Source organism: Lates calcarifer, linkage group LG1 (genome assembly GCF_001640805.2).
Source record: "Lates calcarifer isolate ASB-BC8 linkage group LG1, TLL_Latcal_v3, whole genome shotgun sequence".
In the NCBI taxonomy this organism is placed as follows: domain Eukaryota; kingdom Metazoa; phylum Chordata; class Actinopteri; family Centropomidae; genus Lates; species Lates calcarifer.
In genome coordinates this window covers 9905494-9924512 of record NC_066833.1, presented here as the reverse complement: position 1 = coordinate 9924512, position 19019 = coordinate 9905494, and the positions used below count along the sequence as shown (strand labels likewise).

At 45.8% G+C, this 19019-nt stretch overlaps 1 protein-coding gene across 5 annotated transcripts in view; it reads right to left on the bottom strand.

The window, feature by feature from the left end:
• hdac4 (histone deacetylase 4) overlaps positions 1–19019 on the bottom strand; it is an 88477-nt gene that overhangs the window by 21658 nt on the left and 47800 nt on the right. For all 5 annotated transcript variants that reach the window (XM_018682257.2, XM_018682258.2, XM_051070053.1 and 2 more), the window contains 13 exons: positions 18717–18867; positions 16958–17078; positions 15685–15803; positions 11596–11724; positions 11344–11450; positions 11082–11201; positions 10583–10775; positions 9906–10120; positions 6010–6282; positions 4462–4648; positions 4251–4384; positions 3664–3766; positions 2497–2543 (listed from right to left, as the gene is read on the bottom strand). In XM_018682257.2, coding sequence (XP_018537773.1) covers positions 2497–2543; positions 3664–3766; positions 4251–4384; positions 4462–4648; positions 6010–6282; positions 9906–10120; positions 10583–10775; positions 11082–11201; positions 11344–11450; positions 11596–11724; positions 15685–15803; positions 16958–17078; positions 18717–18867 — 1899 coding nt within the window. The remainder of the gene's footprint in view (positions 1–2496; positions 2544–3663; positions 3767–4250; positions 4385–4461; positions 4649–6009; positions 6283–9905; positions 10121–10582; positions 10776–11081; positions 11202–11343; positions 11451–11595; positions 11725–15684; positions 15804–16957; positions 17079–18716; positions 18868–19019) is intronic.

Sequence of the window (19019 nt, the reverse complement as noted above, 5' to 3'; positions counted from 1 at the left end):
GCAACTGAACACTGTAAATCTGCCTTTTACCCTGTTAATCACAAGTCTGAATTTGAAAAAGATGGAAACAGAAAATCTTTAAATCCACAATGAGTTGTTGAGTTGTGATATCATATGTGACTTTTTTTAAGCTTAAAGTTTAGTTGGTTTGCTTGTATGTTGGCAAATCAATGCATAAATAAAATCAGTATAGATTAAAGTTGGTGTTTACTGCTGGTTTCTAATTTAACTGCTGTAACACACAGAAGTAGAAGAAGAAGAAGATTTCCATGAACTGAAGAGGCCTTACTGTGTTTATTCATGTATTTTACAGAGTGAAAATAAGATCTCAGGATTGTATTTATGTGTGTGTTTGACTACGTTCAGACACAGGGCAACCACTGAGTGGTCAAGCCTGATTAATGCTGAGGCACGGACAGGCCCTCAGCCCCAATCACAACAGAACCTCCACACACACATGTATACAAGCCAAATGGACCACGATATTCTATGTGACTGATTGTAAGCAGGGCCTGTGCGCGGGATAATATACACACCCTCCATCAGGCATGGCAGACACTGCAGGCAGATGGAGCACATGATAAACACTGAGAGAAGAAGCTGGCAGAGGAAAAGAAGAAAAGGAAGGTCTGTGTGTGTCGACGTGTTTCAACTGTACACACATGTGCGCAGCGGCCGATGCCAGAGCTCGAGCGAATCTTTCTGATGTAAACTCTACTCTGAATATGTTAACTTTAACCTGCCAGTCACCCCAGCTGTCAGACGCTCACGGCGTTAACCCACGCCACTCGCTCAGCCCCTCTGTCTTTCAACCAGTCAACGCATCAAGCGGCTCGACAGCTTTTCAGACGGCCGGCCCACTTTCCTCTTGTCTGCTGGTGATCAAGGCCGGAGGAGGTCTCCATAGTAACATCCACCAGGGAGGAAAAAAGGCTCTTTTTAAGTTTTGCCAAGAAAGACTTTGTCATGAAATAAATCTGTGGAGCTTTTACCAAAACTAAAGAGAAGGGAGTGAGGAGGTGTAGAGAGCGTTGTTGATGAGTGACTAATGGAGCTGGACGTTAAGAGAGAGAGAGAGAGAGGGGAGAGTGAGCGGAGGACAGTATGTAGTAGCCGAGTCAGTGATTGAGCGAGCGAGCAAACGAAGAGCCAAGTGAGTGAGTGAATGGGAAACTGAATCATATATACAAGTCAGGTTAATGAGCACAAACAGACGCAGCTCTACAGCGGCATGCAGAGACTGAGTGGTTTATTATTTCCCATGTTGCCTCAAGCCAGGAGCAGGACACAAGCTAGTCAGGAAAAAGTGAAAAGGAAGCTGTGTGTGTGTGTGTGTGAGTGTGTGAGTGTGTGTGAGTTTGTGGGTGTGTGTCAGAGGTAGAAAAGAGCGGGAACGTGCTGGTATGACGGAACGATGTTTCTCCACAGGCTGACAGCCTAATTTCAGCCCCCTTCCTCTATATATGTGTGTGTGTGTGTGTGTGTTTGTGTGGCTTGCATGTGTGTGTGTGTGTGTGTGTGTGTATGACAGGAAGACAACAATTTAGTCTCATTTGCCATTATAAAGAGCAGAACAGAGCAGCGCAGGGCTCGGGCTCTTCTTGTTCCCACCACAGCAGCAACAGTGAGCCTCGAGGGAGGGAGGGAGAGGGGGAGGGAGAGGGGGAGATAGAGTGGAGGTAGAGGACGTGTAAAAGTAGGCGATGGAGGTATACGTGGATGTAACCCTCAACAATGTGAAAAACACACACGGGCACGCACACACACACACACACACACACACAGATACAGGTGTACGACTGAAACATATCTGTTTCAAAACAGCATTCCCCTCTCGGAGTAAATCACTGCCTTAGCACACAAAACACACTGGTATGCACACAAACAAATACATACCCCCCACCATACCAACATACACACACACACACTCACACACACACACACAGACGCAGAGCTCATATGCTGAAAACATCTGGTTATAATTACAAACATGGTGGAAAGGCAAGCAACAGCTTTTGTTGCCTCTGGTCCTTGAGGGGCGGTGTTTGTGTGTGTGTGTGTGTGTGTGTGTGTGTTAAGTGTGTGTGTGTGTGTGTGTGTGTTAAGTTTGTGTGTGTGCATGTTTGCTTGGTGGAACAGGAACAAATGGGACTATTATTTACACAGAGGGGGCAGAGAGAGAGAGAGAGAGTGGGCGAAGGAAACACATTATACTAGTATTTGATGATGCTGAAACTATGCTTATTTGTTTCATTACAAAGTCAGATGGAGCGGTGCCAGCTGGGTATTGATTAGATTAACACAACGCTGTAAAAAGGCAACAGTCTATTACAACAATTTTCCACTGAATAAACCAGCGTGACTAACACCGGTAATTTCCAAGTAATATCAGGCGCGCAAATTACAAATACTTAATTAGACTGTGAATATTTGTAAAATGACTTATCAGCGGTTAGGAAACGTTAAAGGTGGAGGGGAAAAAAGAAGGCGACTTACCCCAATGCCTCCACATGGTAACCTCACAAACATGGGACTCACTGAGCCTGAAACAGAAGGAAAGAAACTGATAAAGAAAGAGTGAAACGTTCGGAGGCGAGGAGGCGACGCTGTGGGCGCACGACCCCATGAAACTGAGCGTTTGACTTTCTGACCTCATCTAACAGCGAGAGAACGCAGGGCGTGCTTTAATTAAGGTGAAAAATAAAGTGTCTCATTGCCTCCACAATCAAACCCCCTCTCCCCCCCCAGTGAAGAGGGAGAGCGGATCTGTTTTATCACAGAAAACTTGAAGGAAAATAATCTGATCTGACTCATTTCAAAATGCGTACAAACCTTCATGTTGAAACCGTCTTACTTCTGAGAAAGCTGCTTTGTCTGGTTTTATGTTTTTAAGAAATGTTGCAACATAAAAACTTGAGTGCTCAGTGTTTCAAAAGGTTAACCTGATCTCAGTCCAGTGCTGACAACCGGATTAGTGTAAAGTTTCATGAGTACATGAAGCTCAGTGGGCAGAGCATGGCACTTGAATGACCAAGGTTAAGAGTCCAACACTATAATAAAAACACAGATATGTAATACACTGTACAAATACTTTAATCCCTGACAAGCTGCCACCTTTTTGATTTCTTCTTCTTGTCTGCAAACCCACCTGTGCTGGGTCTTACACAGGAGTATCTGGTAATACTCCTGTGTAAGCAGCAATAATAAGGGGAATTTATGTCCTCACTGGAATGAAAGCTAAGATGACCACTGGGGTTTGCCCCCTTTAGGTTTCAGCACTCACAGACGCAGACGCTGCTTTGGCTACACCTGCTCTTAAAGCCACGAAGGCTGAAGACCTAAGTGACTGAGCAGCCTGCGCGACTCTTAGTTTAACAGCTTCAGCGGGTCCTCACCTTATCCTCACACCTCCAGGACTTTATTAGATTGGACCTTTTGTTATGACACGGTTTAAGCATTAAAGCAGATTCCTTTAACAGACACTGGTGTCCACAGGACAGGCTGCTGGGAGACTTAGTCTGCTTAGATGGACAACGTTACTGAATACTTAATGTTGCATGCATGCATGTAAACTGATATGTGCAGTGTGTTGTCTGTTTACCAGGTGTGTCCAGTGCAACAAAGCCTCCACAGTTTATTAGATGAATCTTTTCTATGTCTTACAGTCTAGTTTCTGCCGCAGTGGGTTCGTTCCGTACAGCAAGACGTGGGCTTCAGAGTGGACTGTTTGTAACTCCTCCAGCGAGGCCTTCCTACCACGGATACACTGCACACACAGGAGAGCAGGGGAGACGACAGAAAAAGAAAGAAGTCACATTGTATGAAGTTCAGGAGGGAGCGGTGCTTTCAGAGAGGCCCAGCGCTGTCTGCAAGTCAGGATCCAGGAGAGGAAACTAATTCTGGATCATTCTCAAACCGTAACCTCAAAGTGTGTGGTTTTTATCAGCGAAGCCAAGTGTTGACATAAAGTGACTCAACATTGCCCCCTTCTGGTCGTTCTAACAACCCGCACTTTTAGCTTGAACCTGAGGGACGGTGATGGAGAATGTTTTCGTTTTCAAATCATAAAGAAACAGGTTCAACAAATAAACACAAGAGAACCGACTTCCAGAAACTTAAGGACATTTTTTGAGTAATGTAGCAGCAGCTTGTTACTTGTTACTGTGTCTATTCAGCTGTGTTTCTTTGTAAAGGATTACTAATACATTGATCCATCATACTGCTGTGTTTGAGTATAACTGTGGCCCTACCTCACAGTGCACCCTGAGGCCTGTCTCCTGTAGCCGGGACCAGATGCTCTGGATGCGGCCAGCGTGCTCCGGGTGACTGGTGGAGTTACCACACATACACTGGTGCTTCTGCATCAGAGAGTCATACACCAGACCTGGACACAGAGGGTTCTAGGTGATTATGCATCTTTGATAACAAGACAGACCCGTATCGTTCTTATTTTCAACAGACCTGTGGTAAATCGAGGCTTGGCGGGCGGCTCCTGCACCACCATGGGGAAGGAGGCGGAGGCTGGAGACGACTGAGCCCTGGACAGGGGGCGGTGCCCAGCGAGGCTGACTGACAACCCGGCTGCTTCCATGGAGGCTTGGTAGTTCCTCAACTGGTGAATACGCTGCTGCTCTAACAGCAGAGCCTGCTGCTCTCACACACACACACACACACACACAGATATGTACAGTGTGAGAGCTGGGCTGCAGTATTTCTCTCTTGCCAGAAGATGGCACTAGATACCTACAATTTCAAACTGCGGTATTATAGGATATACATAGGCTGCATCAGTAAGAGTTATTATTGTGTTACATGGGGACGTAATAGTTTTCTGTTCCATTATGGAGCTGAAACAGGAAACCAACTGTACAGGGTTCACATGACAAGACCACACATTTCCAGAACTGGTAGTACAGCAGGGAAATTGTTCTCATTTTTTAAATGGCAGGTTGTTAACACTTCATGTGAGCCTTCAGTTGAAAAGACTATTCTCACAGCTGTCTTTTGATGAGGATAATGGATTCTATTAATCTAAAACCACTTCATTCTTTTCTCTCCGTGTGATTTTAAAGGACGCTGCCTCAAACACTTGAACCAGTAGAATCTGTACACCACGTTTTAATGAATGATTTTCTTTCAAAGTGTCTCGTGTAAGTAAAATATTGGGGTGATGTCTGTGCTGAACGGAGTCTCGCCATGCAGTCCTGTTCTTCTATCCTGATGGGCGTGTCTGCTTACACTATGGGCGCCATGGCGACAGTGAGAGGAGTGCCTGATTGAATTTGGCTGAGCGGACGGCAGGGATGGGCAAGACAGATGAGGACATGTTGTCCTGACTGAGCATGAGTGTGTGTGTGAGTGTGTGTTGTATGCATCCATGGATAAGTAAAGCAAGATGAGTGTGGGTTTGCAGTGTGGATTTTGAAAGCATGTGGATGTATGTCTGAAGTCTTGGTAGAGAGGAGTGTGGAGGAGGCACACATGCCCTGAGCCGCTCGTGAAAACACACTAATCTGCAATAGCAAAGCGAACGTAGCTTAAATTATGCCGGAAAGTGGGCTGGACAGTCGGTCGGGGGAAAAAAAGGCAGATCGATTGTAGAGTGTAATGTTTCAGTCAGTCACTACTCGTGCCATCTGTCACTGCTGTCAGACTGTTTCTATCCATTCTATCCAAAAAACAAAAATCCACAAATGTAGGTGTCCAGTGAAAAACAATCCCCCACAGTGTCAGGTTGAAAATGAATGCATATATGTGATGAGATAATGTAGCAGAGACAGAATTTGATAGCACCTTTAGCTGCATGCAGACAAATCAGTTTCATCGTTTTGCTCTGAAATTCCTGAAAAGCAGATTGAACTTGTGGAATCTGCATTTCAACTGACTCTAATTTCACATCCAGTCAGTCTCCAATTTCCATAATTTACTCTTCTCTCTTCACCACATCTTCTTTGAAAATGTAATATCTCCGTCTCATTTTTCTTCTACTCCCACCCCTCTCATCCTCACCTGTCTGAACAAGAAGTCCTGTTCGGCCTGTCTCTCCCTCTGCTCCCTCTCTTCCTGCTCCTGGAGGTCTGGGGGCTCCTGTTTGATGACCAGCCCCCGTAGCGGCCCCGTCTCTGGCACGGAGGTGGTGGAGGAGGAGGAGGAGGAGGAGGACAGCCCCTGATGCTCCCTGAGCTCCTCTTCCGTCTCCTCTGGGTGACTCTGGTGCTGCCTGGCTGGCCCTGAAGCACCAGAGCCTGCAGCCGAGACCTGATCGCTGGGCTTGGACATTATCTGGAGGACGAAAAAGAGACGCTCAGATCAGAGGATTGCTATGATCATGGGTCTAATTTCCACTGTTCTTTAAATAAACAGTGAGTGCTGCTCTTGCTAAGAAAAAACCAAACAGAAAGGAAACCAGAATCAAATCAGGACTGAAAGAGGATTTTGGCTTTAATGGCACGAGAAAAGAGGGAACGGAAAGAGAGAACATCCCAACACAATGCCAGACAACTTGCACCACTCTACCAACGAGATGTTTTTCATTCCAAAAATAGGCTCCAGTACAAAGACGATGTAAAGAACCTTTAGTTTAATCAAACAAAAGCTGACATTAGGCGGGCACTTGTACTTGTACACACACACAGATAAACCAGATTTGTACTCTGGACTCTGTTTGCTTATTTAGTCGTTTTAAAACTCAACTCAAACTGTTTGTAATTCATACAGGTTAAGTTAACTGTGGCTGAGCCTGTAACACAGAAGGAAAACTGAGCAAAGGACATGAGGGAGGGAAGGAGGAAGAGTTGTGGAGGGGCGATTTTCAGGAGACTTGTTGTGGCAGCTGTCTCTGTCTCTGTCCCCGTCGTCAAAGACCTTGATGTGCAGGTCATGATTGGAGTGGACCACTGATTGTGCACACACACACACACACACAGAGAAAAAAACACACAGAAAAAAAGACACACACACACTTGGCTGGCATATTGCCCAGGGAACAGTCGATTGACGTCAGAGAGCAGGCTCTTGCCTCATCCCAGTCCCTCTTCTCCAAACAAACTCAAAACACTCTTCCACTCCTGCCGCACTGATTCTCACTCTTCCTTTCTCTCTCTTGTTTTGCTCTCTCTCCTTTTTTTAACAGAGGAAATAGTTGCTGGGATATGAACCTTAAGGGGGACAGATACTAAATAAGCCTGTCGAAGCGTCTGAAAGACAGAGAGGGAGAGAGGGAGAGTGTGTGGGGGGGTGGAGAAGGAAGGTGCTTGTATAAACAAACACTTGACACTAGTTGACTCCACATATCTCTCTCTCTCTCTCTCTCACTCACAACACGATTATTTCAGTGAATGTACCACAGTGTTGCCTTCACTGTCTCAGGTAATTAAGTACTGGTCAGAAGCGGGCACAGGTTGGAGCCGTCCCAGGGTTCTTTCATTCCTTTCTTTGCTGCCAACGTGTCGAAATGCTGAAGCCAAATTTTACGTTTGCAGGAAGGGCCCACTTTCCCTGCTGACTTGACTGAAAAAATGTGAACGAGGAGAGGAAGGAAGGCTGCAGATGACTCACGCTGTACAAAGTGGTGGGTCTCCAGTGGGGAACGGGGTAAATAAATGTACATATGGGCATTTAACGGCAGCGATGACAGCTCTTATCTCTACGATGAAAAGTGGCATTTCCGCTGCTGTCTGGAAAATTGCAAACAGAAAGTGTAAGGCGGGTTTAATAGCACTCCCTTAGGCTGCTTTTACATTTTCCGTTGAGCCACCTTCTTTGAAAGAGGCACAACAAGGCGATGACTAGCGGGGGGACATGTCATCTTTTTTAATTCGGCACTGTGGATGCGACTTCAGCATTGTACATTAATTTTTGAAAAACATCCAATCCGCCCAGCCGGAGCAGCCGAAGCTGAATTTAGATACGTGCAGGTGCCTAAAATAAAACGCCACTGTCAGAGCTGGTTTTGCAGCTGTTGGTGGTTTCACCGTTAGTCTAGGAATGCCAGCCACAAAATCAGCCTTTGAACATCATCTGTGCCACCTATTACACAGATCAGGGTTACCACTGGGTTAGTCTGGCTTAATCACAGATTTCTGCTTTTGATGAAGTCATTTAAATGCTTGGTTTAACTATGACAAACATGGTAACATTATAATAAATGACACGCCGCAGTTATCTCACCGTGTCTGAAAGCTCTGACTAACAATACCTAAAGTGAGCTCCTTCTTCCAGGTGATATTTGGAGTGTGGACTTCATACTGGAAGTAAAAGGTTAAGATGAGGGCAGCTCATTTAAGCTAACTGACCTTTTCAAAGTCACCTGGCTCCTGTTAACTGAATGAGCACCATCCTCTCTGTGCCTCTCCATGGCAACAACTTCAACTTGAAACTGAACTTAATTGAACACTTACAACTTGTGGAAAGTGCAGAGGTTCGTGCTCGAGTGCATTAGGCAAGAGGACAAGTTGTTGGTCTACAACAGAGCCGACCACATCGACACCAACTCCAACCGATGCAGACGATGTGAGAGACGCACGACAACAAGTACTGGCAGGTTTCACCGTTTTGTTCTGATAGTGTGTGATGTGCAGAGAGTAGAGCAACAGATTCACCACAAACAACCAGAGTCTGGACTCTCAAAACTCCAAACATGGCGGACGACGACGTCTCTCTTGTTCAGCTGCTTCCGTCTCTAAACAGAGACACCTCAGCTGTCTTAATAATTCCAGTGAGACAACTGAAAAAATGAATTATGGTAATAGAAGGAAATCTAAATTTATAGAGAAGAGGAAAATTTGATGAAAAAGCTCGAGCACCAGAGGTTGTGGATTAATGTTATATTGTGACTGCAGACTGAACAGAAAGTAATGAGAAACCATCAGCTGCAGTGACAGTATTTGTTTTTGTAGGTAATGAGGCAGTAATTTGTAGTGTTGTCGTGTTGTAAAGTTAAATGTTAGGTGCAGATTCTCAGTGATCCCAACAGAAACTTGGAGCACGGGCTGCTTTAAAAACAGATTTAATGAGCTTACAGTGGTAGGACCTCTGCTGATGACTGGGGTTTACACATGTGGTTTACATTTCTAGACATGATAAACCTTTGATTTGACTGAATTAGTTTATATTATAGCAATAACTGTTTAAAAAAGGGCTAAAGTATTTCTCCATGCTGTCTGTGAACACATTGTGCTGGCCTTGTGGTCACTGTCTGCTGTCATACTCTCTGTTCCCACACAGAAAAAATCTTTTTTTTTCTCTTTAATAGAAATTCAACTTGTCACAACAATATGGGCACACTCAACAGCAGGCAGGACACAAACATCATTACATTCCTGATAGGACAACCTGACCTGTCTGGAGATCTCTGCGCTGGTTCTCTGAGGTAGCTGAAGGAAAGTTTGCGTCATGCAAACTCATCAGTCACAATCTAATTTGAAATTGCCTGGAAAGGAGCATTAACACAACTTTCTGCTGCATGAAAATAACCCGGTTTTACACCTGAGCTTTACTTAATTAGCCGGACTCACAACAGCCTGGAGCCGAGAAGCAGAGGGAGTCACCGACAGCCAAACAACACACACATGATGCAGTTTAATCCTACAGGAAGATGCTCACACAAACAACCATCTCCCTCCCTCATAATGCTGCAACTCCCCTCATCACCTTGTGCAAACACACACACACACACCTACAATGACAAAGTGAGTCATTTCCTGTGTGACCATATATGGAGGCAGCTTCCTCTGGAGCACAGTTGCCAGGGTGACAGGGAGAAGTAGGGATACACGAACGCAGACAAGAAACACTGGCTAGAAGACTTGCTGATTGCAGGCTGATTCATCCTGCTGCTGGACTGAAGGGAGATTCACACACATTAACCGAATCAGCGTCATTTAGACGGACACACGCAGATTTACCTTGTTGATGATGTGCTGCTGCTGATGTTGGAACAGTTGTTTGTGTTTCTCCAGGAACTGCTGGTGCTGCTGCTGGACCACCAGCTGCTGCAGGGCCTGGGCCTGTCCACACTGCTGCTGGGGCAGAGGGGCCGACTGGGTTCTGCCCAGGGGACGGTGGCCCCGCGCGAGCTTGGAGACGGAGGGCGATGGCAGCGGAAGAGCACCCAGACCAACTGTGGCAAACACAGGGTGGTTAAAGCTATTTAGTATCATCATCATCTGAGTAAACGTCGTCATATTTTTGGCTGCAATTCAGGTTTATTTGTCCACTTGTAAACATTTCTGCAATTAAGCTGCTGAGTGAAATGTTGTTGCTCATAGGGCTGCAAAGATTTTAAAAATGAGTCCATCATCATTAAAAAAAACGAGCTCTCCTCTAAGTGAAGACAAGACAAAGGTTAAATTACATCTAAGAGCAGTGCTATTTATCTCAAAAACCAACAATTTCTCTGTTATATTCACTTAAAATCGAACAGTCTTGTGGTGCAGGCCACTGATTTAAAAAGTATTGTGGAAATAAAAAACAGAGAAAAACAGAGAGCCAATTAATTGTGCATGTATTACAACAGCCAAGTTCAGGAAATGAGTCCTCACTGCACTGAGTAAGGAAAAGAAATGCTGCAGTGATCACTGACCCATTGGATTATGGCTCTGCTCCAGCAGTACCATGTGTTGGAGGAGTGGGTTGTGACCAGCCGTGCCTCCTCCAGCCCCCTCCCTGTCCAAGTATGAGGGCAGGTGGGCAGTGGGCAGGAAGGGAGGGGTCAGAGGAATGCCCTGCTGTAACGCCGGCAGATGACTCTCGACGTCTTGGTGTCCTGATACCACCTACAAAGAGAGGGAGAGAGAGATTGAGACGAAAGAAAAGAGGCAGGCAGACGCAGAGAGAGACAGATGGAGGGAGACAGAAGGGTCAAATGAGACAAGAGAGGGAGTGAGACGGAGAGAGAGAAAACCAGAGGGAGAGAGACGTGCCAAAATCTAGAAACAAAACCAGAAAGGCAGCAACTCGTGATACCCTGAACTACTCCATCAGAGAGTTTACATGAATTCTGAGATGTACGATACATTCTGGGTGCGTGAAGTGATGCTCTGTTGTACAGTCGTGTGATTTTGTGTATTCGGTGTGCTCACAGTGTTGGCAGGGCCTGTGGCTGGCAGTCCCAGGGTGATGTTGGGCAGAGAGGGGGAGGTGTACAGAGAGAGCTGGCTCACTGAACCTTCCCTTGCAGCCAATCTCTGAAGCAGGGAGGCCTGGACACACATGATCACACAACAGTAAACACTCACTCAGTTCAGACAGTGTTACTTACAGTACATTACTTCTCCTCTATTTCACACACACACACACTCTAAGCGATTAGAGGAGTCACACATGCAGAGTAATGTTGGTTACCTCCCCTGGGCTGCTGGAGATGGTGACTCCGTTCTCATTGGGGATGTTACTGGAGCTGTTGTTGGGGGAGCTGGGTCCTGAGCCTGGTGCACTGTTGCATGCAGACTCTAAAACACACACAACACAGACATCAGGTTTTATTAAATAATAATAGCAATAATAATTCACTTACTGCAAAAGTAAGATTCTGCACATCGTTATCATGATACCAAATCAGGACGACAGATGAAATCCAGTGCTGAGAGAACTCACCAGCCACGTCTAGTGAACGCTTCTTGGCAGTAGTGATCGGGCCGTCCTTCCTGCGCAGCAGAGGGCTGCTGCGGCGCTCGGTCACCTTCTGCTTTAGCCTGGAACGAAGCTTCAGGTTGGGCTCGGAGGCTGACGAGACACATGGATTTAGTAAGTAAGATGAAAGCGGGAAAAACAAGGTCAGGATCTGTTTTTGCTGAAGCAGAAACAGATAACTGAGTAGACAGAGAAAAGCAGCGCCAGGGTTAAGCATCTGATTTCCAACTGGGGCACCCATTCTAAAAATATTCATCTGTTACACCCAAACTTAGCCTCCTAAATGTGCTGAAAATGACAGATTCACTCTGGCACTCAGCTTTGTGGCGGATTGCTGAGCCACACAAGCGGGAGCTTGTTCGCGGGCATGTAGTGGGGCTAATGAGCTCGTCCCTATGGGCCACGCTGTATGTGTTGGCCGACAGATTCAGGAGCTGAGGTTAGCCTGTCGTCATGTGACAGTGGGAAGCGCTGCAACAAGAGGGGAAGCAGCCAACTGGCAGCATTCTTGACCCCACACTTAATGATGCTGGCTCCATGCTTTGCTAATGAACACCGCCTGTTTCCAGACACTTTCAATTTAAAAAAACACCAGCGTGTATCTTCCTGTGTGTTGGTAAGCGTATGGGTATGTGTGTCCCTGATTCTACATTTCTGAAAACAGATGCCCCCGTTCTGGATTTGCTGTGTTGTTGCTGAGTGGTCTGACCTTTCTCTGGCCAGTCCTGCTTTGGTGTCTCTCTGCCAGACTACACAGGCATTTTTATTCTATTCCCTCCTCCACTGGCTTCCTTCCGTTCAATTAGCTGAGGCTGGATGGTTGACCATCGGCTGACCCTACGCTCGTCCCACGACTTTGTACCAGAGAGACCACACTCATGTTCACTGGCCTCAGAGAAGGTACAGCCAAGTGGTCCTTCTGTTACCGTACTCCTTGGTAGAAGAAGGAGCCATGGCTTCCTCGCAGCTTTGAATGCTGATCAGACAAAGTTTTGATGCACTTGAAAGCAGTGCAAGCAATATACCTACTGCTAAATGGCATGGCCTATTATTAATCCATAAGGTCTGTGTACGTTTTCAAATGCACTCTCAGTTGTGAGCGGCTGAAGTTATGAAACTGCGTTTTTGTTGGGTTTTTTTTTGAAGTGCTGCATCTGAATGGACGGCAGTTTTCCAAAGTCTTTGTTGAGAGGGACGGTGCAGCTCAGGATAAAACACTTTGCATTAGCTGAACAGCAGGAGAAGAAAAGAGCATGAAAAGAAGCACAGCACAATTTTTGGTCTAAAAGGGAAAGTGAACGCAAAGGGAGCTGCAGAGCTTTAACATTTTCAGAGAAGCAGAGTTAAAGTTGCTGTGAATGTGCTTTGATCATCCACAAATAACAACCTTATCTTTCTGTTAGTGAAGGGAAGTGTAAATGAAAGTTTTATTACTGCGTCAGATGACACCCTGATAATATTAGAGTCAAAACAGCCACGGTGTTGGAAGCACCACCAGCAAAAGAGGATGTAAGTATCTGCTGCTGTGCATGTGCTAAATCAAGTGTGTTTCAAAGGTGATGGGAGCCAGGAAAGAAGAAACAGGGCACACGGAAGCAGTGGAATGGAAGAGGGGGGTGGTCAAGGTTGTGTTTGTGCGTCACGAGCAATTAAAGAAATGGACAAATAAAAAAGGGGGAGTGGGTGGAGAGACGCTGAAGGTTAGAGGGAGGTTAGGAGGACAGTACAAAGGAGAGAGAGAAGGAGGGTGAAGCAGTGCTGTGGTCGCAGTGGGGGTGTTCACCTCAGGACGCAGTGACTTTGAAGGGTGTTAATGCCGACTGGGCAAAAGCACACCAGTGTGCACACGTGCGAACACACTCGCTGCAGAGGGCCCAGACTGGTTTTACTGCTGACGCTGGCATTTTTACTGTAGCCCCTTTTTCTCCCTCCCCTCTCTCTCTCTCTCTCTCTTTTCCTCTAAATCCCCCTCTTCTCTCTTTCCTCTGCCGCGTCTCCTCCATTGTTGAACATTGTTTGGGATTATATGTTCAGTGTAATGTCCTGTGGCCTCACATGTCACATCTTTATAGGCTGTTTAAGACAAAACCGTTACAGTCTCTCTTCGTTCTGTCCTTTAATAAAACCTTTAACCTTGATGCTACATCAGTACCAGATCAAACATCTCTACAAGTGGTTCTCAGTGCTTCAGCAGGGAGTGGAGGAGGAAACATATTGATTAGTTGCTCATCTGTTTTGACAGATGGGAGTCCCGAGCTGCTCGAGTCGTGCTGGGGGAAGCCGTACTGCTCTTCCAGGGAAAGGCAGCGAGATTTGTAGAAATCAATAGAGTAGACTCATCAATAGCACTTCCCAGAAATATCATATGTGGTTGATACATTAGATAGATATATATACAGACAGATATGTCTGATCTCCAGATGTTCTAGAAAGACGTCGGCTGATAAACCAGATCAAATTTGATTTGAAATGTTTTTACAGTTATAGAAGCAGGGTGCTGTGATTAAAGCGATAAATTCAACATCACAATATTTAACCCCCCCTTTATTTACATTTTAGCTGTTTAAGTGCCACTTATTATAACAGGCCAGAGCGACCGACGAGTGCACACCGTCACACACAATTTAAAATCCATTAGGGTCAACATCAGAAACAGAAAAACAGGACCTGAGAAAAAAGACCAGGAGAGGCAAGGAGCGAGTGATGATGGGTCGGTCCCAGTGTTAGATTGTAAAGCCGCATGCGTCGGGTTTAACGAACATGAAAGTGCCGTGGATATTCTGCATGGTTTAAACATTCAGTGCACAGTGAGTGACTGTCTGAAAGAGAGAGAAAGAGCTCTGTCATGAAGGCCGAACAGACTTCCTGCAGCAGCATTCAAAGTGGCCCTCTGTGTTCTAAGAGCCATAATCACAAAGCCTCTCAGATTTGGACAATGACCCCCTGTTGTGATAAACTGTGTGCCTGGGACTCGCAAGAAGGGGAAAAAATCCCAAACGTACGTCTATAATTTTCAGGCATACATTACCAACGTGGGCAAAAACGTCACAGTGACACTTCGCAGTCGTCAGAGCGCCGCACAACTGTGGCGACCGCTGTCACTCTACTTCCTCTTGAACACAGTTCATCTCTGTCTGCCAGTCTAATCAGGCCTGTGTCTGCTCACTGTTGACACATGTGCAGACAGTAAAGACCAGCGCCATCAAATCCCATGTTCCTCCTAAAAACATGTCCCTTTCCTCACATATCAGCAGCGTTATGTCTCAGTGTGAGCTGTGAGGGTTTCTTTGCAGCGCTCGTGCTCTGAAGCCCTGAATTACATCTGAGTGTCCCTGAAAACTGAAACTTGTGGTCTGAGGTTGTGTGCCAGGGTAAATCTTTCCTGCCTCCAGTTCACAGCAGGTGGGCAGGAGTGCAGAGTACACAGAGTTTGGCCTCCAGCTGTGAAAGCAGGCGGCGATACTGCCAAAGCAGCTGCTGACGTTAAGTGAATAATCACGACCTGGCCGCATTGGACATGGACAGAAGGACGGAGAAATAACAAGTCTGCTGCATCCAAGAGACAGGAGCTGTGGTTTTTATGTGTTTCCTAGAACACTTCTCAAAGTTGTTTTGTTGAACAGTTTGACCTTTGTGAAGTAGAGGGTGATTAGAATTAAAAACCCATGACTGACTCCCGTCCCATCGCGTTATCGTGTTGTGGAGTTTGGCTGCACCGTGCCTCTTCACCCACACAATAAAACAGCTTTTATTTCATTCATTCAGAACTTGTGATTATCATTCCTGTTCCCGCTGACTTTTACTCCCGTCCCATCCCACAGGAATCACATGACCCACAGCCTGACGCCTGTTGTCAGGGAGTGTAACAGTGTGTATTTGGTGGCCTCACGATCTCTGTTCTTCCTTTGTATCTTTTTTTCAAAGACGATTTTAGAGGCTGCTTCTGTTCCTGTGCCTGACTCTGAAACCCAATGAGCCATTTTCATTGCTTATGCAGGGAAAAGAAAGATGAGGGCTCCCTTCTGCACAGGTAAGGGTTGTAAGATTTAGTACCTGTTTTGCGGAGAGGGAAGTCGTCTTTTGAGTCGTATGTGCCCAGCATTGGGTGGTTGTACGCTGACAGTGCTGTTTGTGGAGGAGAGCTCTGGTCCAAAGAGCTGTGCTGAGTTTTTCTGTAAAGAGATGAAGAAAAAAAAACCCATCACATATTATCAGCATAATGTGCAATAAGACTTTAGTAATAGTTTCCACATAAAGTCGGCTCCATGTCTGATTGTAAAGCTCACTGTTGTGTGACAAAGACAGCTTCCAAAGAATAAAGAGCCGAGCTGCCGCTAACATTTGCTCGGTTTGTTTCTCTGATAACATAAGAGTCTGACATCTGATGACTTAAATCACTTCATCCAGTTAAAATACATAGTTAAAAACGACACAGTGCATCGTAAAAATGTAAAAAAAAACACATTGATAAGCATATTTGAATGTGGAGAAATGACAGATTTATACAGCAAAGAGGCTCAGGTTGAGTTTCCTGTCTGAGAGGTAAGGAAGAGGGTGAGAAAGCAGGATGAGAGGAGAGATGAGGCGAACAAAGAGAATAAATGTATGGATGAAGTGAGGAGAGAGTAAAGAGGTAGGAGGACCAAGAAACAGTGGAAACCATTTTCTCCTCTGATGCCACATGCTTCAGATTGTTCTATGATCTCCTGCCTTGGCAGAAAAGCTTTAAGCCTCTTCAAATATTTAAAGCGCAGGAGAGGTGCCATTGTCTTCTCTCTCCGCCCACTTCAAACACACACACACACATGAACACACACCTCAAAGAGAGCCAGCTGTCAGTCACACACTGGAAGAAAAAAGGCTCGTTCCTTCAACATTTTCTCTGTAGTTTAACTCAGAGGCGACTGATGTTGATGCTGGAAACTTCTTGCACACTCAGGGATTCACCGTGATCACAGCACCACCGGGTGTTTGCAAAGACACAATGATGAGGGACTTTTATGTTTGATATTATTCTGCCTGCTGCAAATTTTCTGAGTGTAGATTTGAAAAGGAAACGACGGTTCCATCAGTGGCTCTTTAAACCCTCTTCAAAGATCAGAGTATAAAGGAGAAAAAAGGGCATGAGCTTGTCTTTCACTCGCCGTCCAAAGCAGTGGTTCATTCAGTAAATAAAATAAAATGAATGACTTCATATAAAGAACAGAGAGTACAGGAAAGCTCAATCAAACAGGGTGTAAACTGGAATTTTATACTGTCGCAAACTTGAATGTAAATTAGTCGTTGGTGTACAGCAGGGTCTGTGGTGGTCGGCTGTGACACTCACCCATACCAGTAGCGTGGGTCGCTGGGCAGACAGTGGTTTAGACTCCGCTGAGCCAGGGCTTTCTTCTTGTTCAGGACAAACTCCTGAAGCCGCATCTTTACCTCTGTACTGGCGACTGCACCTGAACAGAGACAGAGAGAGAGGGAGAGCAGCAGCCACAGATAAGTACTTTCACTAAGACACACTGAGCCCTTCTGCCCTGTGCAGAAATACTTCTGTCAGTGCTGCGTTTCTGGAGACGTTTGTGCTCCAGTGCCTCTCCTCCTGCTCAATCTGTGACACTAACATGAAGATTATAACAACATCCATCCACGCTTTGACAGATAATGGGTTTCTGGCGACGTGCACGGCGCACAATCTCGCATCAGAGTTTCACTGAAATTCCACAGAGACGACCCAACAAAAACACACATCATGAGATTCACTCAGCTCCCGGTCTCTCCTCAATTACCACCCTCATTTCACAGCTACAAACAAACTGTCCAGGGAGGAGGGAGGGGGGGTGAGAAGGAATGAGAGACCATGAAAAAATATGAGAAACAGAGTGAGGAGAGCAATAGAAGCACAGAAATAGGTGTTTTTAGAGCAGAGGGAAAACAGCGGGGGTGTTTTTTTGACAGCAGGTGATATGGCGCGCCTGCAGAGACACAGTAGTAAAAAGAATACCTGAAAGTGACAACAGCTACTATATGATTCTCTAAATCATGGTGCAGCTGGAAGTGCTGACATCCCAATATGTCTGCTTTGCCACTGAAGCAAATTGGCTTTTATGAGTCTGCCTTCTATGCAATTTACTGCAGCACTTAACAAAGCTTCCTCTGTTTACAACCCAATGCTCTTTCCATAGACGTCAAACTGTAGGCTCACTTTGTCCAGCAGAGAGCGGCTGAGAAAAAGGACTTTACTGGGCAGAAAATCACGGCTCCAAATGTGGGTCCACCATCAGCTGTATTCAAAAGGATTTGTACTGAAAGGTTTGTTAAAAATCCGCATCGTCGTCTGCCCAAAAACACCCACATACGACTATTTAACAGCCATATTAACAGTAATCATGATAAAACGCCATCTGTGTTTTGGTGAGGTTCTTTAATCATTTATAAAGTATAAATAATAAGCATGCAGGTGTGTGCAGTCACATCCAAACACATTTCTGCTTCATGCAAATGTGTGCAAACACACAGCGGCGAGAGGAAACGATTAGAGGAGCCATTCAAGTGCTGTAGAAGCGAATGAAACAATAAGTGCTGTTCAGTGAGGCACGGTGAGCAGGGCAAGTTTCTTCGTGTGGTGTCTTTCAGCAGCGACGCAGTTCAAAGTGTTTTGCATAGTGAGTCGAGTCTTTCATGTCGCAAAACAATTACAGGAGCAAGAAAAGCAACTGGCTTGGCACAAAACTACGCTCCTGTCAGAAAAATATGCCACAGAGTCACAGCTCACGTGAGTCTCAATATCAGGAGTTTTATTTGTCGACATTATCCTGACAACAGATGCAGCAAAGCAACAAAAAATGAACGTCTTGCTCTCCTAGCCTCGTCTCGGTTTCTTTTATTCTGAGATATGTGCGAGGTCACGCTGTTCTGACTGCTGTGCCGTGAGGACAGGTGCTGTGACAGAGGGGATGTTAGGGTCAAGAGTCTCTGGCACCTGCTCTGGCGGTGTTCAGGGGGGCGGAGGGTGAATAAACGCTGGGTCGAACATGACACCTATGTTTAGAGTTAATTCAACAAGTCTTCTTCTTCTTCTAGCTGCTGATACTCACTCTCTTGTCCCCTCTCCTTGTTTTTGAGCTGTTGGAGTTTGTGTTCCCGCTGCTGCTTCTCCAGCTGCTGCTCGTGACGTTGCTGCTCCATCTTCCTCTGATGCTCCAGCAGCTCCTGTTGGTGTTTGAGTGCCAGTAAATCCTGTTGGTGCTGGTGGAGAGACAGAGACAGAGACAGAGACAGAGAGAGAGAGAAGGCTATTGAAGGAGGAAGCTGAAGAGGCTGGTGTATTGTTGAGAATCAATGATTTGAATGTTAGCTTTTCTAAAACACATGACGTCACCGGCCTTGAGACCATTATG